General features: G+C 49.7%; 5 protein-coding genes across 5 annotated transcripts; 4 read left to right on the top strand and 1 right to left on the bottom strand.

Annotated features, from left to right (window-relative positions):
* Positions 1–1,788: 1,788 nt before the first annotated feature.
* TVP23 (DUF846 domain-containing protein) lies at positions 1,789–2,512 on the top strand (the record flags this gene model as incomplete). Its single annotated transcript, XM_026760039.1, has 3 exons — positions 1,789–1,928; positions 2,013–2,299; positions 2,364–2,512. The coding sequence occupies 3 exons, from the start codon at positions 1,789–1,791 to the stop codon at positions 2,510–2,512; spliced, it is 576 nt and encodes a 191-aa protein (XP_026619005.1).
* Positions 2,513–6,713: 4,201 nt separating this feature from the next.
* Positions 6,714–8,997, top strand: CDV56_106008 (putative zinc knuckle transcription factor (CnjB); the record flags this gene model as incomplete). The annotated part of the gene is made up of 12 exons (XM_026759627.1): positions 6,714–6,792; positions 6,925–7,072; positions 7,131–7,211; positions 7,261–7,391; positions 7,448–7,578; positions 7,630–7,728; positions 7,796–8,003; positions 8,067–8,214; positions 8,267–8,343; positions 8,394–8,454; positions 8,509–8,585; positions 8,819–8,997. The coding sequence occupies 12 exons, from the start codon at positions 6,714–6,716 to the stop codon at positions 8,995–8,997; spliced, it is 1,419 nt and encodes a 472-aa protein (XP_026619004.1).
* A 3,556-nt stretch (positions 8,998–12,553) lies between these two features.
* On the top strand, positions 12,554–14,483 carry CDV56_105610 (sugar porter family MFS transporter; the record flags this gene model as incomplete). Its single annotated transcript, XM_026759229.1, has 5 exons — positions 12,554–12,642; positions 12,736–12,869; positions 12,935–13,123; positions 13,199–14,138; positions 14,189–14,483. 5 exons carry the CDS (start codon positions 12,554–12,556, stop codon positions 14,481–14,483), a joined length of 1,647 nt encoding a protein of 548 aa, XP_026619003.1.
* A 1,473-nt stretch (positions 14,484–15,956) lies between these two features.
* Positions 15,957–17,813, top strand: CDV56_105358 (putative MFS transporter; the record flags this gene model as incomplete). Its single annotated transcript, XM_026758977.1, has 4 exons — positions 15,957–16,102; positions 16,159–16,470; positions 16,524–17,115; positions 17,184–17,813. 4 exons carry the CDS (start codon positions 15,957–15,959, stop codon positions 17,811–17,813), a joined length of 1,680 nt encoding a protein of 559 aa, XP_026619002.1.
* A 618-nt stretch (positions 17,814–18,431) lies between these two features.
* On the bottom strand, positions 18,432–20,131 carry glnA (glutamate--ammonia ligase; the record flags this gene model as incomplete). Its single annotated transcript, XM_026758789.1, has 6 exons — positions 18,432–18,449; positions 18,506–18,927; positions 18,986–19,490; positions 19,818–19,910; positions 20,007–20,042; positions 20,129–20,131. The coding sequence occupies 6 exons, from the start codon at positions 20,129–20,131 to the stop codon at positions 18,432–18,434; spliced, it is 1,077 nt and encodes a 358-aa protein (XP_026619001.1).
* Positions 20,132–21,152: the final 1,021 nt, after the last annotated feature.

Genomic DNA, 21,152 nt, shown 5'->3' with positions numbered 1-21,152 from the left:
GTTATCCTGTCATCAGCTGTTGGAAACCAGTCATGAATCTTCCTAGTAAAGCGGCTGAGAACCTGCAAGTAACGGCAAGGACAGAGATGCGACAGACGAGGAATTCATTTTCATTCGGGCTCTTGATGCTGCCACTTTTGTTGCAATTCCTCCACACCAAATCCGCAAACCTCCGCCTTCTTCACAATCGCGCGTGCTTTCTCCGCGACAGGGATGTCAATCATCTTTCCATCCAGAGTCCAGGCACCGCGGCCTGCCTGGGCTGCTTTTCCATCCGCAATCGTCACTCGTACAGCCCATTCGACCTCGGCCGGCTCCGGACCAAAAATACGCTGCGCCGTCTCTACCTGGGAAGGATGAATGCACTGCTTCCCGTTGAATCCCAACTGCTTTCCTCCGCGGCATTCTTCCTCCAAAGCGGCCGGTGGAGACCCATCACCCTTGGTAGACTTGTAGGCTGTACAGACCAGATCAATTGCAGACGGCAGGTTCGCAGCGCGAGCCGCAGTCACGATAGCGGATCGGGCAAACAAGAATTCTGTTAGAGATGGAGTGCGGGTAAGACTGAGGTCGAGCGCGAAATCCTCCGCAGCGAAAATCAGGCCTTGGAGAAGTGGTGTCGCTGCGCAGATCTGGGTCAGATTCGTCAGGGATTTGGCCGACTCAACCAGAGCCAGAAGTGAGATAGGGGGATGTGAGGCTGCATCTTGCGAGTGTGGCTGTTGCGAGAGCGTGTGGGAGATGACATCTGTAACGAAGGTGAGATCGGAGGCGGAATTGACTTTGGGGATGACGATGGTGCTGAGGTTGGGGGATTGGAGCTGTTCTTTTCTTAGCTGGATTATTGACTTTGGAGGAGTTGAGACTTCACATACGACTTCGGTCAGATCTGCCAATGCGAGACCGCTATCTACTGAGTTGATGCGAATGGCGCGTTCGCGGATGCCAGAGGGAGCGGGCTGGTCAAGCGCTCTCCGCACCAGCGAGCGGGCTTCCGCTTTCTTGTGCGGAGTCACACTGTCTTCCAGGTCGTAGGCGACGCAGTCCGCCGTCAACGAGCGGGATTTGTCAATGAAACGCTGGGAAGATCCGGGAACTATCAGTCAAGGGTCAGCGAGGAGTGTTACTCAGGATCGCGGTCTTTTCGTATGCGCCAAGAGGGGCGAACGGTCGTATGCGGGGAGAGCTTGTTGTGCAGGTTGATTAACGTACTGTATAGAAGGGCGCGACGGAGGGTGTTCCTCGACGCCATTGCTGTGTGGGATCGTATATGACTTATATCAAGTTGATATGTGAAGTAATTTAGAGGTCTTCAAAGGACTTGTTGCCAGCTGAAGAGCATGCCAGGATGAAAAGGATATTGCTGTGCAGCCTGTGCTATATCCTCGGTCTGAGATAAGATGGGGTCCGGGGACTTGAGCTTAACCGGGCCGTTTAATCAACGTCACTTGCTAAGGAATTTGCTGGCATCAATGTTTTTGCTCTAGCCGTGGTCATCCAATGTATGATTCTATCCATCTAAACATGCAAGCTAGGCTCTGATGGCAAAATGATCTGTACTCCGTAATTCACTGCTCTCTTCTCTCCAAGACAGCTTGTTTTGCTTTTCCGCCGTGGAGCATATTCTGCCATCGTCTACCGCCTTGTGTACGTATGCAGGAGACACGCAGCATCATCTATACGCATCGCGCAATTGCGAATTGCTGATCTCCGTTTCAAACGAAAGAGCTCCATAGCTGTTCCATCTTCCTGTTTAGCCAGAGTTTGAGGACTCTTTGCACGGGCATCATGGACCAACCTCTCCAGCCACAGCAGGGCGAGCTGAACTGGCGTCTCAGCGCCCATCCGATCACTCTTCTGTTCTTCCTGGGCTTCCGCACCAGTGCGCTGTTGATGTATCTATTCGGTGTTTTATTCATCAAGAATTTGTAAGTTTCCCAAGGACTTAGGGAGCTTACCGGTCATCGCGGTCTCATAGCTTCCAATGTATCTTCCGCTAACACAATTCCCAGCGTCCTCGTCTTCATCCTGACTCTCCTTCTCCTCTCCGCGGACTTTTACTATTTGAAGAACATCGCCGGACGTCGATTAGTCGGTCTACGCTGGTGGAACGAAGTCAACACCGCTACAGGCGATTCTCACTGGGTCTTTGAATCCTCCGACCCTGCCACCCGCACCATCTCGGCCACAGATAAGAGGTTCTTCTGGCTCAGTCTGTACGTGACGCCTGCGCTGTGGATTGGACTCGCCGTTTTGGCGATTGTGAGGTTGAGCAGTGTTATTTGGTTGAGTCTAGTGGGTAAGTCGCCCTGTGCAGGTGTCAATCGTTGTAGGATCGGAGTCAGAGGCTAATTCCATGTCAGCCATTGCCTTGGTGCTGACGATCACCAATACGGTTGCGTTCTCCCGTTGCGATCGCTTTAGCCAGGCTTCTACGTACGCTAGCCGGGCGTTTGGGGGCAACATTGTGAATAACCTTGCTGGAGGTCTGCTGGGCAGACTTTTCAAGTAAAATGCAATCGAATCTATGCCATGTATGATTTTGTGCCATTCCTTTCAGAGACAGACATCTGAGGTTCTCTTTACTTTTCTGTCCTTCTTAGGGATGGGACAGCATAGCAGGAGTGTTGTATGACTATTCACAATCTTATACTAAAATATAGGATATACTCAATCAAGCAGGATCAAATGATTCTATGAGATTACTGTGGTTATAATGTGGTATGGCTGAGTATGTGAATAGATTTGTCTTTTACACAGATACTAAGCTGATTTCTTCAGCTATTTCTGGGAATGTTGCTACCTACAGCTGAGGTTAAGTGAATTTTCAGACTGTATCACACCTCCTGAAATAGAGATTACACATGTCTGTCAGTACAAGGCCAGCAGTAATATTTGAGATGTTTATGACTAAGATAATGATACTCAGGTTCTAGCCTAGGAACTTTGATCTTAGAAGGGCACTGGCTTTACATATCTCAGGCCTACGGTAGTTGTTGGATTACACAGATTTGATATACTAGGAGTGTCTCACACACTACTAGTAGGCCTAACTAAAGAGGACCTCACTAGAATATCTCTCCATCTGATCAAGCCTGAGGCAGGACTCTCTGGCATATTCACAGATCCTATCTCAGCATTCCCATTACAGTCCTATAAGCAATCCAAGCAACCCTGAGAAAATCGCATTCTACAATATCCGAGCCAAGCATCCTTGACACTAATGTCTGCCTTGGAAGAAACCATGTCAAATTGCTAGGCAGAAATCAAAAGAGTATCAGACGATTTCACCCCTTATGCAGGTTGACTGTGCCGCGGTTTTGATAGGAGATTTTTCAACACCCTCGTGCCACATAAACAGATTCCCTGGCGTATGCAGCTAGCTCAAACAGGACGATGGGATGCATAAACGGCTTTTTTTTTGCTTATTCTGGTTTCTATAGCTGTTGGTGTTGCCTTGATATAACAATTGGGATGTTGTTTGGTCAAGTAGAGGCAGTCTGTGAATAGGATTTTTGTGTTTGATTTTCACATACTTTGCTCTTGCAGTGGTACATTCAACATAGAAGATTTGATAGCTTTTCTCTCATCAATGCTTATTGTCCTGAGGTGCAATATCAGGACAAGTAGACGGTCCCCTATTGTTGTCTATGATTTCTTATTATCAGCAACTTCAAGTCAATAGTTGAATAGACCTTGTTAAGCATAAAAGAAGCTGGTCTGCCCTTTTCATGTTCTCCTGACTCGATACTCAAGTGTCTGCTGCTATTTCACGCATAGACGGACTTTTTCACAGAATCTCAGCCTGCTCAGATATCAATCCTTTCCTCCAGTTTCAGCCTTGCCAACTCTCCATTATCCCAATTTGGTTTCTCTTGGTTACTAGCACTTTTTTTTCAGAGAAGACACATCAATCCGCTAGCTAATTATCCTGGTCTTTTTGTCCTGTTAGGAGAGTCTGAGAGTCTGAGACCCAGGCAAACGCAGCCAGTGCTGAAAATATCTTTCACTGCCAGGACAAACCCAGTTATAAAAGCTTGGTTAAACGGCCTTTTCTCAGGCTGTGATTTTTTGCCCTTTTTTTTTGTTTCCTCAGGCCCTTTGTCTTTCTCATGCCGAGAAATACGAAGATCTCTAGAGTTCGCTGGACAGAGGCAGAGAAACGCCGGCTTCTCGATATCAGGGCTAATAATCCTGACGCGCATTGGGCGGAAGTGGCTGAGGTAACATGATTATACTTCATATATCTGAAGAATCATGGCTGATTTCTTTTGTAGTCTTTTCCAGGTCGCACTGCGTCTGCTCTCTGCAAGCAGTGGTCTGTAAGTTGAGATGATATAAAGTGATATATACATTGCTAATACTTACAGGACCGGAAAATTAAACGTGAGAGGGACGCTGAGGAAATGGTATGTTATCTCATGTGTAATATCGCGTGTAATAGTCAGAGCTTCATGCTAACATACCTCATGTTGATTAGGCGAACAATCACGACGAAGCGATACCTGATGATGACCAGGCGACCAATCACGACGAAACAACCAACACTACCCAGGTCAGTAGAGAGAACAAACGTTCGCTTGACGTCGAAGAAGACGACGAGACGCGCCCCAGAAAGCAAGCCAAGACTGGGGATGTCGCAGCCAACAATGATCATGACCCGCCGTACTGCCCTAGCGAGTCAGAAGGGGGGGACATTAACTATAAAGGTGACATGGCCCGCTCACCTACTGCTCGTCAGCTTCGCAGTACGCCTCGCAAGCAGCCGAATGATATTACTAGCGAGGGCTCGGCTTCTACAACCTTGAGGAGGCCATCCAAGATTGCAAAGCTCCACTCCACTGCTCAAGGCAGGGCACGCAATTCACTCAGCACAACCCCCGCTAGCCCTGACCCTCGCCCAGTGCAGAAAGTGAAAAAATCTCGCAGACCTGCTAAAACTGCATCCGTCTCGTCTCCTCACCCAACGCTTCCAAGTTCTCGCTCTCCTGAGAAAGCGACAGAAACAAACAGAACTAACGCATCATCTGGAATCGCGTCACCGGTGCAGAGCACTCGTCCAAGCTTATCACCTTCAATCAATCGTCATTCTGCACAAAAGACACATCCCACTACCAACGGACATTCGCCATCGAAGCCTGAACAGCAAATGGCTCCTCGTCCACCTTCTCCTCCTCCTGACGCCACCACTGCTCCTATGGAAGCTGGAAACAACGGATACCTGTCCATGGAGCAGGGTTCACACCTGCTGATGCAGGCAGCTTTTGCCATGAGAGATTATCCGAACGAACATGCCCGTGCCACGCAGCTGGAAGAGAACAATGCGAATCTTCTGAAGGAGTTAGAGGAGCTAAAGGACTTCATTGCAGAAAAAGAAAAGAAGGAAGCCGAATGGAAAAAGGAGATTGGAGAGCTCAAGGTCAGAAACGGAAATCTGGAAGAAGCTATTGCGAAACAAGCCGATCAGGTCAAGAAACTCGAACAGATGAGCAAGAAGAAGAACCAAGGTGCTCTCGATTCGGCAAATGGAGCAACCAATACGGATTGCGAACACTGCCTTGGGCATATCAGCCGCCTCAACGCTCTAGCTGAAGAGAACGGAAGAATGAAGCAGAGTGTCAAGTTTTTGGCTGAAGAATGGGCGGCAGGCAATGATCAAGCTTGACAGTGATGCCAGACCAGGCACACTACTTACAGCTCAACTTGATCATCAACTTTGTCTTTGCAAAGGGTCATGAGAAAGAACATTCGATTGCTGGCACGATGATTCTGGAGCAGGAGCTGATGACTCTTATGTACTTTTACTCATCTCAATCTTGAAGTTGTTCTTATCATTACTCGCGAGAATTTGCCTAGTTATCTCAGGAATTCAGGCTCTAATGTCATGTACATCTATGATTATCTCGCGACTTCTAGAATGAGTCTGCTCTTATAGTAGAATTGTCTAAGTCATGATACTGAACTAATGTGAGAATATAGTACTTGAGAGTACCCTTAAGGCTATCAGTAGCTGATGATATATTAATTGCTATTAAACAAAGACAGTCTGAGAAGGAATGAAGCTATATAGCATGAGGATTCGCAAAATGCTACATGATACAAAGGAGACTATAGAAAATTGGATATTCGAACTATAGAAATCAGACTGCAAGTTCATCAGCGTCTGCACAGAATCCATGTAGCTCTGTTGTTGGCCTGAGGACACAGGCAGGCAACAGCTTGAGGACTGGAGTCAAGTCGTTTCTTGTGAATATTGATCGTCTGTGGAAGATTTTTTTCAGGAGACAAACGAAGCCTGAGGTGGTGGTGTTGTTGTTGTTTGTTTGTTGCTCCTCGAGCTCACCTATCCTTCTTCCTCCCTTTCCACTTTCTCTATCCTTCATCCATCTTCCTTACCTTTCCTTTCTACTTACTTACCTCTTTGCTTAATCCGGTTCCTTCTATTAAATCTGCAAGAAGAGTCGTGTAAAGGTAAGTCTTTTCACTATGCCTTCTGGATCAAATCAAGACTGCCGGGATATTTTCCCATCGTCGCCCGTTGAACAAGTCCTGTGTGTTTCTGGAAATTTCCTTTCAGAGCATTACCTTTTTCCTTTTCTTTCTCAAGAGAGACATCTGATTCAATCTTCTCAAAAGCATATGTTGCGAAGCAAAACTTTGACGACACCGTCTAACCTCCTTCTCATATAGTTTCGAGCGTAAACCAACAGAAAATGTCTGGCTGGAACTCCGGCGAGGCAGATGGCTGGAATTCCGGCGAAGCAAGCGGCTGGAATGAAAATAACGGCGCAGGTACGTACGTCCCCAAATTTCTTTCCAGCAGTGGCAGATGTGTTGGCAGTCCTGCTCTGTTCCGGGGAGTCTCATCCCGGTACCGGCAAGGATATGATATCAAGACACGCCTATACTCATTTTCTTGCTTAGCAGGTTTTGCTGACGAGAACGTCAACCCAAATGGCTCCGCCCCTGCTGGAGATTTCGGCGAGGGCAAATGGGGCGGTGATCAGTCTGGTGATCAGTTCGACCCTACCTCTGGCGCTGGAGAAGGAGGCAATGACAACAAGTGTCGCAAGTATGTGTCTTCCTCCCTTGGCAAGCTCTACGAGGTTTCTGCTGCTGACAAGGTCCAGTTGTGGAGGTGATGGTCACTTTGCGCGTGAATGTCCTGAACCTCGCAAGGCTATGGCTTGCTTTAATTGTGGCGAGGAGGGGTAAGTAATTCTAGGCTACAAGTCAATTGTCAATGCTAATGCTGCATAGTCATTCCAAGGCAGAGTGCACCAAGCCGCGTGTGTTCAAGGGTCCTTGCCGTATCTGCGACAAGGAGGGTCACCCCGCTGCGGAGTGTCCTGATAGACCCCCTGATGTGTGCAAGAACTGCCAGAGCGAAGGTATATGCGTGGCCTTGCGCAGATAGATAACGGTTGCTGACAAAATGATGCTCCAGGCCACAAGACCATGGAGTGCACCGAGAATCGCAAATTCGATCTGAACGATATCCCCGACAAGCTTCCCGAGGAGGCCTGGGCTGCCCTCAAGAAGGCTAGTGACGAGAGAGACCTGGAGGACTTCCGTGAGGTAGGTCAATGTACTCCTCAACACAACGGTTGATGGCTGACAACTCTACAGGGCCTCAAGGTCTATTCCAAGGCAGTCCCTCAGGCCACTTTTGTGGACATTGAGAAGAAAATGCGTGAGGAGAATTTCAACATTTACCTTATTGCCATGGTTCGTTCGAAAGCTCTTTTGACGTCATATGTTTTTTAAGAAATACTGATGGTGGCTATCACTGCAGGAGAAACCAGTCGGCGACAGCATCAGCTTGATCAACCTCCAGGGCAAGTTGAACTGCAAGTATGTCGTTGCATTCTACTTCAACTCTAAACCGCAGCGCGCGAATCTCAAGGAACGCTGGCCCGCCGACCCTGAAGAGAACCTTGAGCGGCTTGAGGACGCTGGCTTCCCTTACGATAGACAGATTCCCAAGTGCGGTAACTGTGGTGGTAAGCAGGAACTTTCCCTCCTTGAATGTCATTGCTCTTGGGAATAATGCTAAAGAATGGCAGAAATGGGTCACACTGCTCGTGGTTGCAAGGAAGAGCGTGCTCTGGTTGAGCGCGTCGAGGTCAAATGTGTTAATTGCAGTGCCAGTGGACATCGTGCTCGTGACTGCACTGAGCCTCGTGTCAACAAGTTTGCCTGTCGTAACTGCGGGTATGTCATACTACCTCTCTCTTTTTCCGAGGCTTGACATTGACTTGAACAGATCCCCGGAGCACAAGGCAGCCGATTGTCCCAATCCCCGCTCTGCTGAGGGTGTTGAATGCAAGCGCTGCAATGAGGGTAAGTTGGATGCCATTGACACCACATGTGCATATACTCATAAACTGCAGTCGGCCACTTTGCGAAGGATTGTCCTCAGGCCCCTGCCCCGAGAACCTGCCGCAACTGCGGGTAAGTCTCGGAGAACGTAGCTGTTGTTATCGGTCGACATTCTAACTGCAATAGATCCGAGGACCACATTGCGAGAGATTGTGACAAACCTCGCGATGTGTCGACCGTGACCTGCCGTAACTGTGACGAAGGTAACATGCCATTCCAGAGATGATCGGCTAGAGCGATCAGATGCACTGAAATACCTGATCCATGGCAAATTTTCGTGCTCAAAGGCTAACAGATGAGATTTAGTTGGACACTTCAGTCGTGACTGCCCTCAAAAGAAGGACTGGTCCAAGGTCAAGTGCAACAATTGTGGTGAAAGTGAGTGATCTGCCAAGGGATGCCAGACATAATGGTCATATGCTGACCAATGTAACAGTGGGCCACACCGTCAAGCGCTGCCCCCAGGCTGCCAGTGAGAGTTTCGGTCAGGACAAAAACGACATCCAAGACAACGCCGCCGGCGATGGTTGGAATACCGAAGCTCCCGTCAGCAACGAAAACACCGATGGAGATACCGGAGCGGGCGATTGGTCGGCAGGTGGTAGTGGATGGTAGATATCATGGCGCATGGAGTAGTAATGGATGCTGGTGGTGTCTGCCGTTCGGTTGAAGAATGACAATGTCTGGATCCGATGTCATGCGCAAGCGTTATGATCGTCCTTGGATGTTGTCTGCTCGGCCGCTTTGGCCACTTCCGGTCCAACCTTGATGCCACTGCTAGCTCCTGCCTTTCCTGCCGTCGCTGGCTGTCCAAGCGTCAACCGGGCGGGCCCGGATGATTTCTAAACCAGATCTGAAAGGAGACATTCGGGGTGCAATCGGACAGAGGGCTCGCATTGACTGTTGACTGTTTGTGATGTAGTTGACGGACGGCAGCCTTTCGTCTGTTGATCTCCGGATATGATGAATTACGACTTGATATGAAATGACTTCGGTGTAGCATGTAGATGATCTGGCCTGACTCTGTAGCTGGATTTGTAGTCCTACGTAAGAGCTCAGACCTGCATCTTCGGCCTGGCTGCTCCAGTAGTGCAGATGCACCCAAAACTGGTGTCTGTACCAAAGCCATCACGGACAATATAAAAAAAATGGCTGACTGGTCTCGCTAACCCGAATATCCATGCATACTGGTACTCCGAAACCCAAAGACGTCTATCTACTCCAAAGAACAACATTTTACCCCCAGTAGATATTCCAGTCGCAATCCAACAAAATTGATTCCTGGGAGTAGTGATCGACATGCTGGGTATATGCCACGCTGCACACATGTACTCCGTACACCGACAGAGACAGGAGACAGGAGACACGTGGAGCTGGGTTAACGGTATGAGTACGAGTATGACTACTAGTCCACTTCTATGGCCTGCAACGCGATATGCAAGGGGTCGAGGATTCCTCGCTCCACGCGGCCAATACTGAATGCTCGCACTGCCCAAGTCTTCTTCAGTGAGTATTTTTATGGTTTGAGGCTGAATTTCCGGAGATGTCCCTTCCATTGTATACGGGACATATACTCCGTATGTGGTAACTGGTAACTCAGATTCAACGAGATCAGGGTCTTGGAGGATTTCCGGCTGGAAGGTGTGGCGTCGACGTATCGTGGATCGAATACGGGAGCTTAAGTCCCGAGGGTGTAGGTTTGTAACGTAGAGGTTGAACACTTGAGCCACTGCCGTCATCAGGGATGTTAAAATCTATCACTCTCCGTTATGGAATACACCACTTCCATACCATTAGGTAGTAGACGAGAATTGAGAGTGGATGACTTGACGGATGAGTGAGAGTGAAAGTGACGAGGACAATGACCTGACTTGTTTATCGACTGCGGTGTTTACACTCTGTACTTAATATCAGGATTGTAAGAACTGGAAGTATGAGAGGTTGGAAGTCAGAGACCAAGAGCTACAAAAAGTTTGAGCTCATTCACATGGAGTAAGGTCAGTCCCTCGCGGACGGCAAAGACGCAGTCAATGGCAAGCATGACAGGACTCAGACAGCAATAAAAATCTAAAATGCATACCTTATCATAAATTTGTCAATTATCGACAGCGAAGCGAAACGAAGCGAAATGGTATGACTACGATTAGGCCGGGATCGCCCGAATAGGCAGTTCCGGTAGGTCTCAGAGCGCAGGCAAACAGTCAGTAGTAGCAACGGTGCGACATCAACCCTCAACATGCCATCGACAACGCCTTAACGAGTCAATCAGAGCGATGCAGACGGTGGAGCGGCTGTGCACGTTTCAGTCCGGTCAAGTGCTTGAGCCTCGAGGATTCATGGTGGTGGACTCCGATGGAGGGTAGATAGTCAACTACTATTCGCGTTCTCCAGACGAGTTGGTCCAAGTTGCAGTGGTCCACCGGAAATGAAAATGAGGGGAGACAAGCGACCTGGGGAAGTGGACCGATGCATTTCTACTCTCCAGGAGTCGGGACACAAAATAAATAAGCACACACAGAGGTCTACTAAGAGTTGTGTCAACCATCCTTTTCTTGCCCTGGAGCATAGACTTTTGAAGCATTTCTCTGCAATGCATGGCTTTCTTTTTCTTTGCTTTTGTAGTCTTTGGGGGTTGTCCCGGTCTTGGGTGTGGGCCGATACTGGCCGGTGGGCATCCCGGACTGGGTTTATCCGGCCCGTGGTTCCGGCCTTGGGCCTGGGAGTTGGGGCTGCTATTCTCCATTGTCTACTCCGTATTCATAATGGCAAGGGTGTGATGTACATCATGTATTACACCTAATAAAGACCCATAGGCCAGCATCTCGAGATCCTACGTATGTAGTTCATTCTCCGCTGCCATGATGCGCAATGAAGGATTCCTTCGTCTCTACATAGACAGTCTATGGACTACATCAGTAGCCCTTCATCTACTGTCTGTTTGCTCACCTGCACTGAAATCTGGGTCTCCAAGACTCCAACAACCCCAGATTCATGAATAATCAAGTCACTTGAACCGAGCTCATGTGTGATTGCGTAGTAGTACGGCCTTTCGTCCCCATCTACAAGACTGAGAAGAGAACCCGAGTGACAACCACGCGAAGGACCACGCGAGCAATCACGAGCTTCATTGACGCGAGGGATAAGTACATTTTGAGTAAACATTCGTTCCATCCTCCATCATGGAATCTTATGTAAAATTGAATATGAAAACCACGGAAGATCAAAAGAAATCGCTTTTTTCCGACCGCGGGAACAGTCTCGCCTCCAGTGCAGCACTTCTGTAAGCACAGCCAGTCCAGTCTTCCTCGGGTTGCCCAAACAGGTTAGCGCATGGACGTCTGCGGTAAGAGGACCAAACCCACGCCATGACGGCATAGTTCTTAGGGGCTTGGGTGGAAGACATCAAATGTTGTCAATTAATAATATGCTAAAATCTAAATCTCACACCGTTCAGCCCCCCGCCGATCAGTCAAGCCACACAGACGTCTTATCGAGACTGGTTCCACGGAGTACCATCATCGTCATTTCTGATTTCTCCCGTCGGGGTCGGGGTCGAAGTGGGGAACTTGTATACAACCCCCCATACCCCATGCAATGGACGAGCCAATCGCCGGTAGATTATCCAGGGGGAGAAGCTGGAGAGACTTATGAGATGATGGGGAAATTCGTTGCCTCGCTCGATCCGGAGATGGTGGAGTTCTTTTCCACCCTCCCGATCCAATCTCCTCGAAGATGGTATTCGCTGATTTGCCTGTTGGTCGTCTGTGATACCAAATCATGCCGCCAGTTGGGATGCATTTCCCGTTCATTGCTGCTTTGGGCAAAGTACCTGCCTTAAGTTCTCTCTGACTGCTTGACCTTTGAGCTCTTCTTTTCTGACCAGGATCCTAGTCATGATGATAATGATCATTGGCTCTTGCCGTTTATTATTATAATAACCCTCTCTTTTAAAAGCCCCATCCGCTTCCCTCGTGCAACGCTGATCTCTTTTCTCCAAATTCTTCTTTCTCTTTTCCCTCTTTTTCAAATCAGTCCCGGACTTCCGTTTCCATCACATGAGTCTGTCTGCTCTGGGGCTTCCCTACGCTTCCCTTTCAAGCAGTCTCGTTTCTTCCTCCGGATCTTGTATAGCATTCACTGAAGTATAGAGGCACACAGCGTATTGCGCAGGATGGGAACCAATCGGTATTTGGGCCTTCAAGGCCAAAAGCTCCAGCTGGCTATCGGAATCATTGCCGGTATGGACTTTCTGCTGTTTGGGTAAGTTTGGGATGTATCTATCTTCTCTGATATTTGTGCTCCAATAATGCAACCACTCAGATCCGCTGGCGATAACTGACTCTTTTCGACTAGGTACGATCAAGGTGTCACTGGTGGCCTTTTAACCTTGGATTCATTCATCAAATATTTTCCCACAATTGCCCTTACCGGCCCTTATTTTGAAAGCTTGAGCCCGTCTCAACGAAGCGCGCAGTCTACGCGCCAAGGTGGGTGTCAATTCCATGTCTTGACTGGCCTGTGTTTCTCGCAATCTCGCTTACATCTCGCTCAGGTATCGTTGTTGCTGCCTATAACTTGGGATGTTTCGCCGGCTCGATTCCCACAATCTGGGTGGGTAATTGGCTGGGTCGCCGCAAGACAATCTTCCTCGGTTCCTTGATCATGGTGGTTGGGGCGATCTTGCAGTGTACATCCTACCATCTTCCTCAGTTGATCGTCGGTCGTTTGGTTACTGGTTTTGGTGAGTTCGGCTGCCAGTACAGGCATCGTCAACGACTCAAGAAGACCCGACCCACATGCTAATGCAGATGACCAGGTAATGGTATGAACACTTCGACAGTGCCCACATGGCAATCAGAATGCTGCAAGTCCAACCGCCGCGGTCAATTGGTCATGATCGAGGGTGCCATGATCACTTGCGGCATTACCATCAGTTACTGGATTGATTTTGGTCTGCTTTTTGCGGACCCCAATGAAGTGGCCTGGCGTTTCCCCTTGGCCTTCCAGATCTTCTTTGCAGCTATTATCCTGGTTTTCGTCATGTGGCTTCCCGAATCACCCCGCTGGCTTGTTCTCAAGGGCCGCGAGGATGAAGCAAGGCAGGTTCTGAACGCTTTGCTGGGCAAAGAGGCAGATGAAACTTTTGTCGAGACCGAATTCACCGCTATCAAGGCTACCGTCCTGGAGATGAGCAAGGGTTCGTTCCGCGACATGTTCACCATGACTGAGGATCGCCACTTCCATCGTACCCTGCTTGCCTACGTCAACCAGATGTTCCAGCAGATTTCCGGAATCAACCTGATCACATATTACATTCCTGTTGTGCTGGAGCAGCAGCTGGGCATGACCATGATCAAGTCCCGGCTGATTGCCGCTTGCAACGGAACCGAATACTTCATTGCTTCCTGGATCGCTGTGTTTACCATTGAGCAGTTTGGTCGTCGTTCCCTGATGTTGTTTGGCGCCGCCGGTATGTCGATTTCCATGGTAATCCTGGCCGTCACTGCCAGTCTCGGCACCGACGCATCCAAAGTCGCTTGTGCCGTCTTCCTCTTCGTGTTCAACACCTTCTTCGCCATTGGTTGGTTGGGTATGACCTGGCTGTACCCTGCCGAGATTGTCCCACTGAAGATTCGTGCCCCGGCCAATGCCTTGGCTACGTCCTCGAACTGGATTTTCAACTTTATGGTCGTCATGATTACTCCGGTTGCATTCGAGAACATCCAATGGCGGACCTACATTATTTTTGCCGTCATGTAAGCCTACTTCCTTTTTCGTTTTCAGTGCAAGCGCTAACCAATGACAGCAACGCGGCCATCTTTCCCGTGGTCTACTTCTTCTACCCTGAGACTACCAGACGGTCTCTGGAGGAGATGGACCGTATTTTCCGAAAGACCAAGAGCGTCTTTTCTGTGGTCCGCGTCGCTAGAGAGGAGCCTCACATGTATGGTAAGAAGGGCGAGCTTTTGCTCACGCTGGATGATGTGGAGGACGACGCCGTGCGCCGTGCAAGCGTGTTGAGCCACGCTCACAAGGAAACCGGAAGCAACAGCGACGAGAACACGAGCTTAGAGAGAGTGGAACGGATCGAAAAGGCCTAGATGGCTTGACAGCACGAGAAGAGTGTTATCATGAATGCCTCTGGATGAGGCACATTGTATGGGTGGGACGGTTGATACAGTCCACCTGCATGACTTTATACCCAGATCTTGAATCTAATCGTACTGAGATTTCTAGACTTATGCCATTTCCACCTGCATTTTGGACTCGGATCAGCTTAAGGCTTTCTGCCGCATCGTAGAAGCGTATCCATAGTTCTTTCGTCATGATAGGCTTCCTCCTTGGGTAAACTGCCTTTGCATCGCATCATATCTGACCGGCGCGTAGTCCCTTCTCAAAGTACCTATGTTGCAGGCTACAAACCTATCAATTGGTGCACTAACTTCCATCTATCATTGAACCATGCAACAAACAACAACATGACTTGCATGGCCTGGATTCGAGCGAAGTCCTAAGAAACGATTCAGTCCATACCATTTGCACGCCGAAGCCCCAATAATTAGAGACAGGATGGGTAGAAGTGGCTTTGACCGACATCGGCAGTACTGTGAGTCATTCAAGGTTTGGGGTCTGCTGCAGAGAGTGTTGGGAAGTTGGCGTTGGGATCAGCCGGCTGTCGATCCTGGGACATGAACTGTTGAATTGAGTTTTTCTCTCAAGATACCATGGAAGATGAAGCTATACAGACCACCAGTCGTCCAAACAAAGTTGGGCGGGAGGAATTTCCGCTCCGGCTTTAAGCGTAGAGAAAAAAAAGTTGGTCCGATCGTCGGATTGCAAACTCCACTCCACGATCAGATTAATGTTCGGAGTTCAGACTGGGGAGTATTCAGATATCCTCGGCTTCGTTTCTTGTCTTTCATCTTTTATGGTTTTTTTCTTTCTTTTTTTTGGCCTTAATTGTTGGGATTGTATTGGCTTAGCTGTCAGTTGCCTTGACTTGCCAGCTTGTTCTGACGAGGTACTACTTACTACGGTGTATACAGAATAATATCAGTTCCCTGGCTCATCAAGCAGGTACGTTAATAATTGAAGCAATGTGCCCTTGCAAGTCAGCCTGTGCAGTTTTATTCATATAATATACGCTGGAGAAAAGAGAAACCTTTCAGTGCCTCCCCTCCTGATTCTCCCCTCCCCTCATTTCCTATTCCGGAGGAATGAGACTTTACATGTCTATCTGGACAGTGCACATGCTAATCGATGATCATCAGGACCATCTTCAACAAGCCAGCGTGGAAAGACTGTTTTCACTCATTCTGAGGCAGTCGAATTAATTACCAAAGTACTAATATTTTGACACGCCGACCTGTCTGGCCGTGCGGGGCTTGCAGATCTCTTCCATGCATTGAAGGTTCTGCATGATTTCCTGTGGTTGCGACTCGACTGGTCTTCTTGTTCTTTTTCCTTGGTTCATTACCTTTTAGGATTCTTTACTCGCTCTGGGTATTTCTGCACCATCAATGCAACTCTAATCATAATCGATATTCGGCCACTCGTTCCATCCGCTCCTCAACATGTCCTCCTCAGAACAAGAAATCCATTCCCAAGATGTGGGGAAGCATCAAGACACCGAGAATGTCCGGGCATCATCACCCGACACTCAGAATGACGTCGAGTCTGGCAATGAGCCCAGCGTCGCTGAGATTGAGCGCATCTATAGGTGGGTCTCTCGTGTCCTGGGATGCTACGGAAAGAAAGCAGCTCACAATCATCCAGAAAATTAGACTATCGGATCATCCCTGCGTTCTGGGTACTGTACTTTCTCTGCTCCGCCATCCGATCCAATGTCGGTTTGGCACAGACGATGAACATGGACGTAGGCCACGACCTCGGGTCCGTGCTGCACCTGACGCACCATCAGATCTCGACCGGTCTCGCCTTGTTCTACGTCTGCTATGTGGTCTTTGACTTGCCGTCGAATCTGGTGATGACCAGACTCAGCCCGCATGTCTGGATGAGTCGGATCGTGATCAGCGTGGGCATCATTGGCAGTTGCATGGCGGCCATGAAAGCAGCGTGGAGCTTATAGTATGTTTTCTTCCTGCTCCTCTAATCGTATAGCGCCATATCTGACCGCACAGTCTCCTCCGTCTTCTGCTCGGCATCGTCATTGCCGGCATGTGGCCGGGAATGACTTACTACCTCACCCTCTTCTACCCTCCCTCGCGGACGGGCAAACGCATCGGCCAATACTTCACGGCCGCCCAGATCTCCGCCGCTGTCGTGGGCCTGGTCTCGGCAGGTTTCCAGGAGATGGACGGCGAGCGGGGCCTCGTGGGCTTCCAATGGATGTTCCTCGTCTACGGCGTCATCACCATCGCCGTCGGCATCGTCCTCCTCTGGTGGCTTCCCGACCGACCCATGGCTCCCGGGGTGCAGCCCCCCCGTCGCAAGTATCTCCGGTGGCTGCCGCGCAGCCCGCCCGCCCTCACCGGCCGGGACGCAGAGATCCACTACCACGACCTGAGGCGCGTCTACCACCGCCCGCAGTGGTCCCTCCGCGACCTCCTCCGCGTGTTCCTGGATTGGCGCCTGTGGCCGCTGCTGGTCATGTACTTTGGCGTCGTAGGCGTGGGCATCGGGGTCCAGAACTACGCCACGGTCATCATCAAGGGGATCAACCCGTCCCTGAACGGGATCGATCTCAGTCTCCTCACAGCCCCAATCTGGCTTGTCAGTCCCCCCTCCTTGTTTACTCTCTCCCACATGCACCCCCAATATCTAACAGCATCATGCACCAGATGGACCTCCTCGGCATCCTCCTCGTAACCCCCTTCTCCGACCGCTTCCACAAACACCGCGCCCTCTTCTTCTCCCTCCCCGTCTGCCTCCAGATCCTCGGCCTCCTCCTCACCACCTACGCCGGCTCCCCCTCCAACCCCTGGCCCCGCTACGGCGGCCTCCTCATCGTCGGCTTCGGCCTCGGCCCCACCGTCCCCATCACCATGTCCTGGACCACAGAGGTCTTCCAGCCCCGCCACGGCGAGGTCGGCGTCGCCGCCGCCGCCGCCGTCGTCTCCGGCTGGGGAAACCTCGGCAGCATCCTGACCACCTACGCCCTCTACACCGGCTGGCCCTCCGACAGCGCCGCCCCCGGCCGCGCCAAGTATCGCAAATCCAACCTCGTCATGGTCGGCATCCTGTGCGCCAGTATCCTTGCCTCGGCGATCATGCAGACGGGCCTCTGGCTGGCGGAGCGGAGGCGGCGCGCACGCGGACCGGGACCGGGACCGGGACCGGATGGTCCCGACGCTGGTGAGCTGGGGAAGATTGTCGATGGTGCCGCTCGGCGTGAGGCTCAGCAGCGTGGTTTGCAGGGCTTGGGGCCTTCGGGTCTTCTCCGGATCTTCAGAAAGGGCACGGAGTCTTAGACAAGTGGTTACCTGATATATTGCTCATGATTGATTGGCCTTTACAAAAATGAAGATAGCTACTTGCTTCTTTAGATCTTGATTCTATGATACCATGCCTGTACATGAATATTTAATCAGTAGTCTAGTGGATAGATGTTGCTCGCTCTTTGTTTGGATTTTGACAGCACATGTATGTTGAGAACGATACAAGGGAGATTCACCTACTGCGATGGCGAGACAGCGTCAATGAGTGACATTGAGATTCACTATGCTAATACACAAAGGCATCCCTTTTATAGGATCCTTGATTCAAATGATGGCTCTCCATTTCACCTCGGAAAGAAGTCCTCTATGCTGTACGTGACACATAACCCACATGGGAAGAGAAAGAAATCTGATTAAAAATGCAACAGCAGCAGTGGGTAATGAACGCAAAGGCGCAGGCTCTGGCATCTCGAGAGTAAGAGTGACAACCTGAAATACCGATATTAAGGATGGGGAAAAACGAGAAAAGAAAAATCTATGTTTGCTCCACACGCTGCCAGGCCGCTCTTGTAGTTCTACACCCAGCTGACGCCAGAGGGTATACGAGCGCTAATGAAATGTTTGCACATTTTGTTTTGATATCGGAGACATCTAGATGCCACCGCAGAGCTATGGAGTAGTTAGCAAGGCTCACCTTGGCAAGGTACGTGAAGGTGTAAACTCACAGTCTCGACAATAATACCGGTGATCTGGTAGGGATCGGCGTTACTGGCGGGACGGCGGTCCTCGAAGTAACCCTTGCCGTCCTTGGCAACCTGGCGGGGGATACGAATGCTGCCACCACGGTCGGCGACACCATAGCTGAACTTGTCGATGCTGCCGGTCTCGTGACGGCCAGTCAGACGCTCTTCATTGCCCTCACCGTAGACGGCAATGTGCTCGTTGTGACGGGCTTCCAGCTTCTGCATGTAAGCCTCGATGGCCTTCATACCACCGTCAGCACGAGTGGAGGCGGTAGAGACGTTGGTGTGGAGACCAGCTCCGTTCCAGTCACCCTTGATGGGCTTGGGCTCGAAAGAAATCTTGACGCCGAACTCTTCAGCGACGCGGTGGAGCAGGAAGCGGGACATCCAGAGGTGGTCACCCACTGTACCGTTTGGTCAGTACTGGCTTATGCATTGATAGTGGAGTGGATTATGACGTACTCTCAATACCCTGGCAGGGACCGACCTGGTACTCCCACTGGGAGGGCATGACCTCAGCGTTGATACCAGAGATCTTGATACCGGCGTACAAGCAGGCACGGTAGTGAGCCTCAACAATGTCACGGCAGTAGACCTTGCCAGTTCCGACACCGCAGTAGTAAGGACCCTGAGCACCGGGGAACCCGCCCTTGGGCCATCCGTAAGGCCAGCCGTCAGTGCCGAGGAGGGTGTATTCCTGTTCCAGACCGAACCAGAACTCTTCCTTGGCGTGGATTTCCATCAGGCGGTTGGCCTCATGACGGTAGTTGAACTTGTTGGGGGTTCCATCCGAATCCCAGGTCTCGCAGAGAACGAGGATGTTATCGCCACGGCGGAACGGGTCAGGGAAGATAGCAACAGGGCGAAGGTAGACATCAGAGTTGTCACCGGGGGCCTGGCCGGTGGAAGAACCGTCAAAGTTCCATTCAGGGAGCTCATCGACAGATGTAACAGGCTTGGAGAGAGTCTAGACGGACGAAAGTTCGAATTAGCAATCTGGATCTCAAGATCGTGCTACATTGTATCGCCTGTCACGTGTCACGGGAGGGCGCAGATATGAAATCATGGCTTGCAGGTTCGAGTCACCGTGCGCAGGGCTTATCGGAGGAGGGGATGCGAGTCAAGATAACAGCACGCCTCATTTCTTTGCCAATCCATTTATCCAGGTTTTATCTTGTGGCCAAGATCGTACACCCATTCATATTGGATGCATGTTCCACAATCGCATTCCACGCATTTCACGTAGCACATAGGATTGAAACGTTGTTTCAGAAAAGAAAAAATGATTGCATACCTTGGTCTTGCAGCGGCAGTTGCCGACAGCATCAACCCAGACGTACTCAGCCTGGACATGGCCCCGCTGGTCGAGGTTCATGTACTTCATGAGCTGTTGCCAGCGCACAAAAAGTCAGTATGACTGTTTCCTCTAAACCGCAGAGGCGGCCGAAGGAAATATTGTAAAATCAATAAAGAGAAAACGCACATTCTCCGTGTTGGAGATGACGGTCGATGTTTCAGCCTAGTAGCAAGAGGGTATGAGTCAGAACCAGAGTCTTCCACGAAATCACTTCAAACATTTGCGTTCGGATTGACTGAAAGACTTACCATGATTGGCAGAATATGTGATGTGATGTGAAGATAGAGAGATTTCTTTTCTTGACGAAGATTTCAGGCTCGCAGAGACAGAGCACGCAAAGACTTCAATTACTCAAAATGAAGTCGATTCCAGTAGACAGAGAGACTGACGACGACGATAATCCAGAGATGGACGAAAGCGACGATACACTGAAGAGCAGATAAGGGAGAGAAAGTGGGTTAAATGTTAAATAGAGAGGAGGAGGATAAAGGATGGAGATGAGGCGAAATGGATGTATGGGAGTCACAGTAGAAAGGTGAGTGGGGGGGCGAGGATATCCTTTAAATTTAAGGCAAGAAGGACGACGACTTGAGGGCAACCGAATTTCTTTGGGGCGCCGGGAGGCAAAAATTCTGTTATTTTACGGAAAAGAGGAAAGGAACCCAGAAAAATCCGCTGGGAAACCCATAAAACTAAAAAATAGAGAGGGAAAAAGGTTGAAAATTACCTTACATGTCGGTTGCTGGGCGCCTTCCCGTAATACCAATTCCCACCAGTCAGCATCAATATCCACACCTGGACTTTGTTCAGTAGGTTACAGCCTGCCTGCATGATCGAACCATCTAGCCTCTACGGAGTACTCTGTCCAGAGTAGAATTGTTGATTTAGGATAGGTTCTGAGGACATTTTCTTTCTAATGTTCTATATCATATTGCTGGATAGCCGCCGTCATTCATTATTCTGGTGCACAACAGGAATCAGGCATAGGTAAAGTATGGGCGGAATTCATTACAAGGATTTATCACAGCATCCGTACCATACCAACCATATATCCCTCATCATCATTATCATCATCATCATGACTGACTCAACCTCAGATCTGCTATAACAGATCTGAATGATCTCTACTGTAGAAAGGATATTGCAACATTAAGAAATAGATCTTCTCCACTCAATGAATGATCTCAAAATCCAATAATGCCCTTCATGTATGGATGCGTACTGCAATCCATCATCCATCCCGTTTAGGAAATCAGATGGTCCAAAAATGAC

This window comes from Aspergillus thermomutatus (assembly GCF_002237265.1).
Source record: "Aspergillus thermomutatus strain HMR AF 39 chromosome Unknown NODE_1, whole genome shotgun sequence".
Lineage (NCBI taxonomy): Eukaryota > Fungi > Ascomycota > Eurotiomycetes > Eurotiales > Aspergillaceae > Aspergillus > Aspergillus thermomutatus.
The sequence above is the reverse complement of the archived record's forward strand: the minus strand, read 5'-3'. Positions and strand labels throughout refer to the sequence as shown.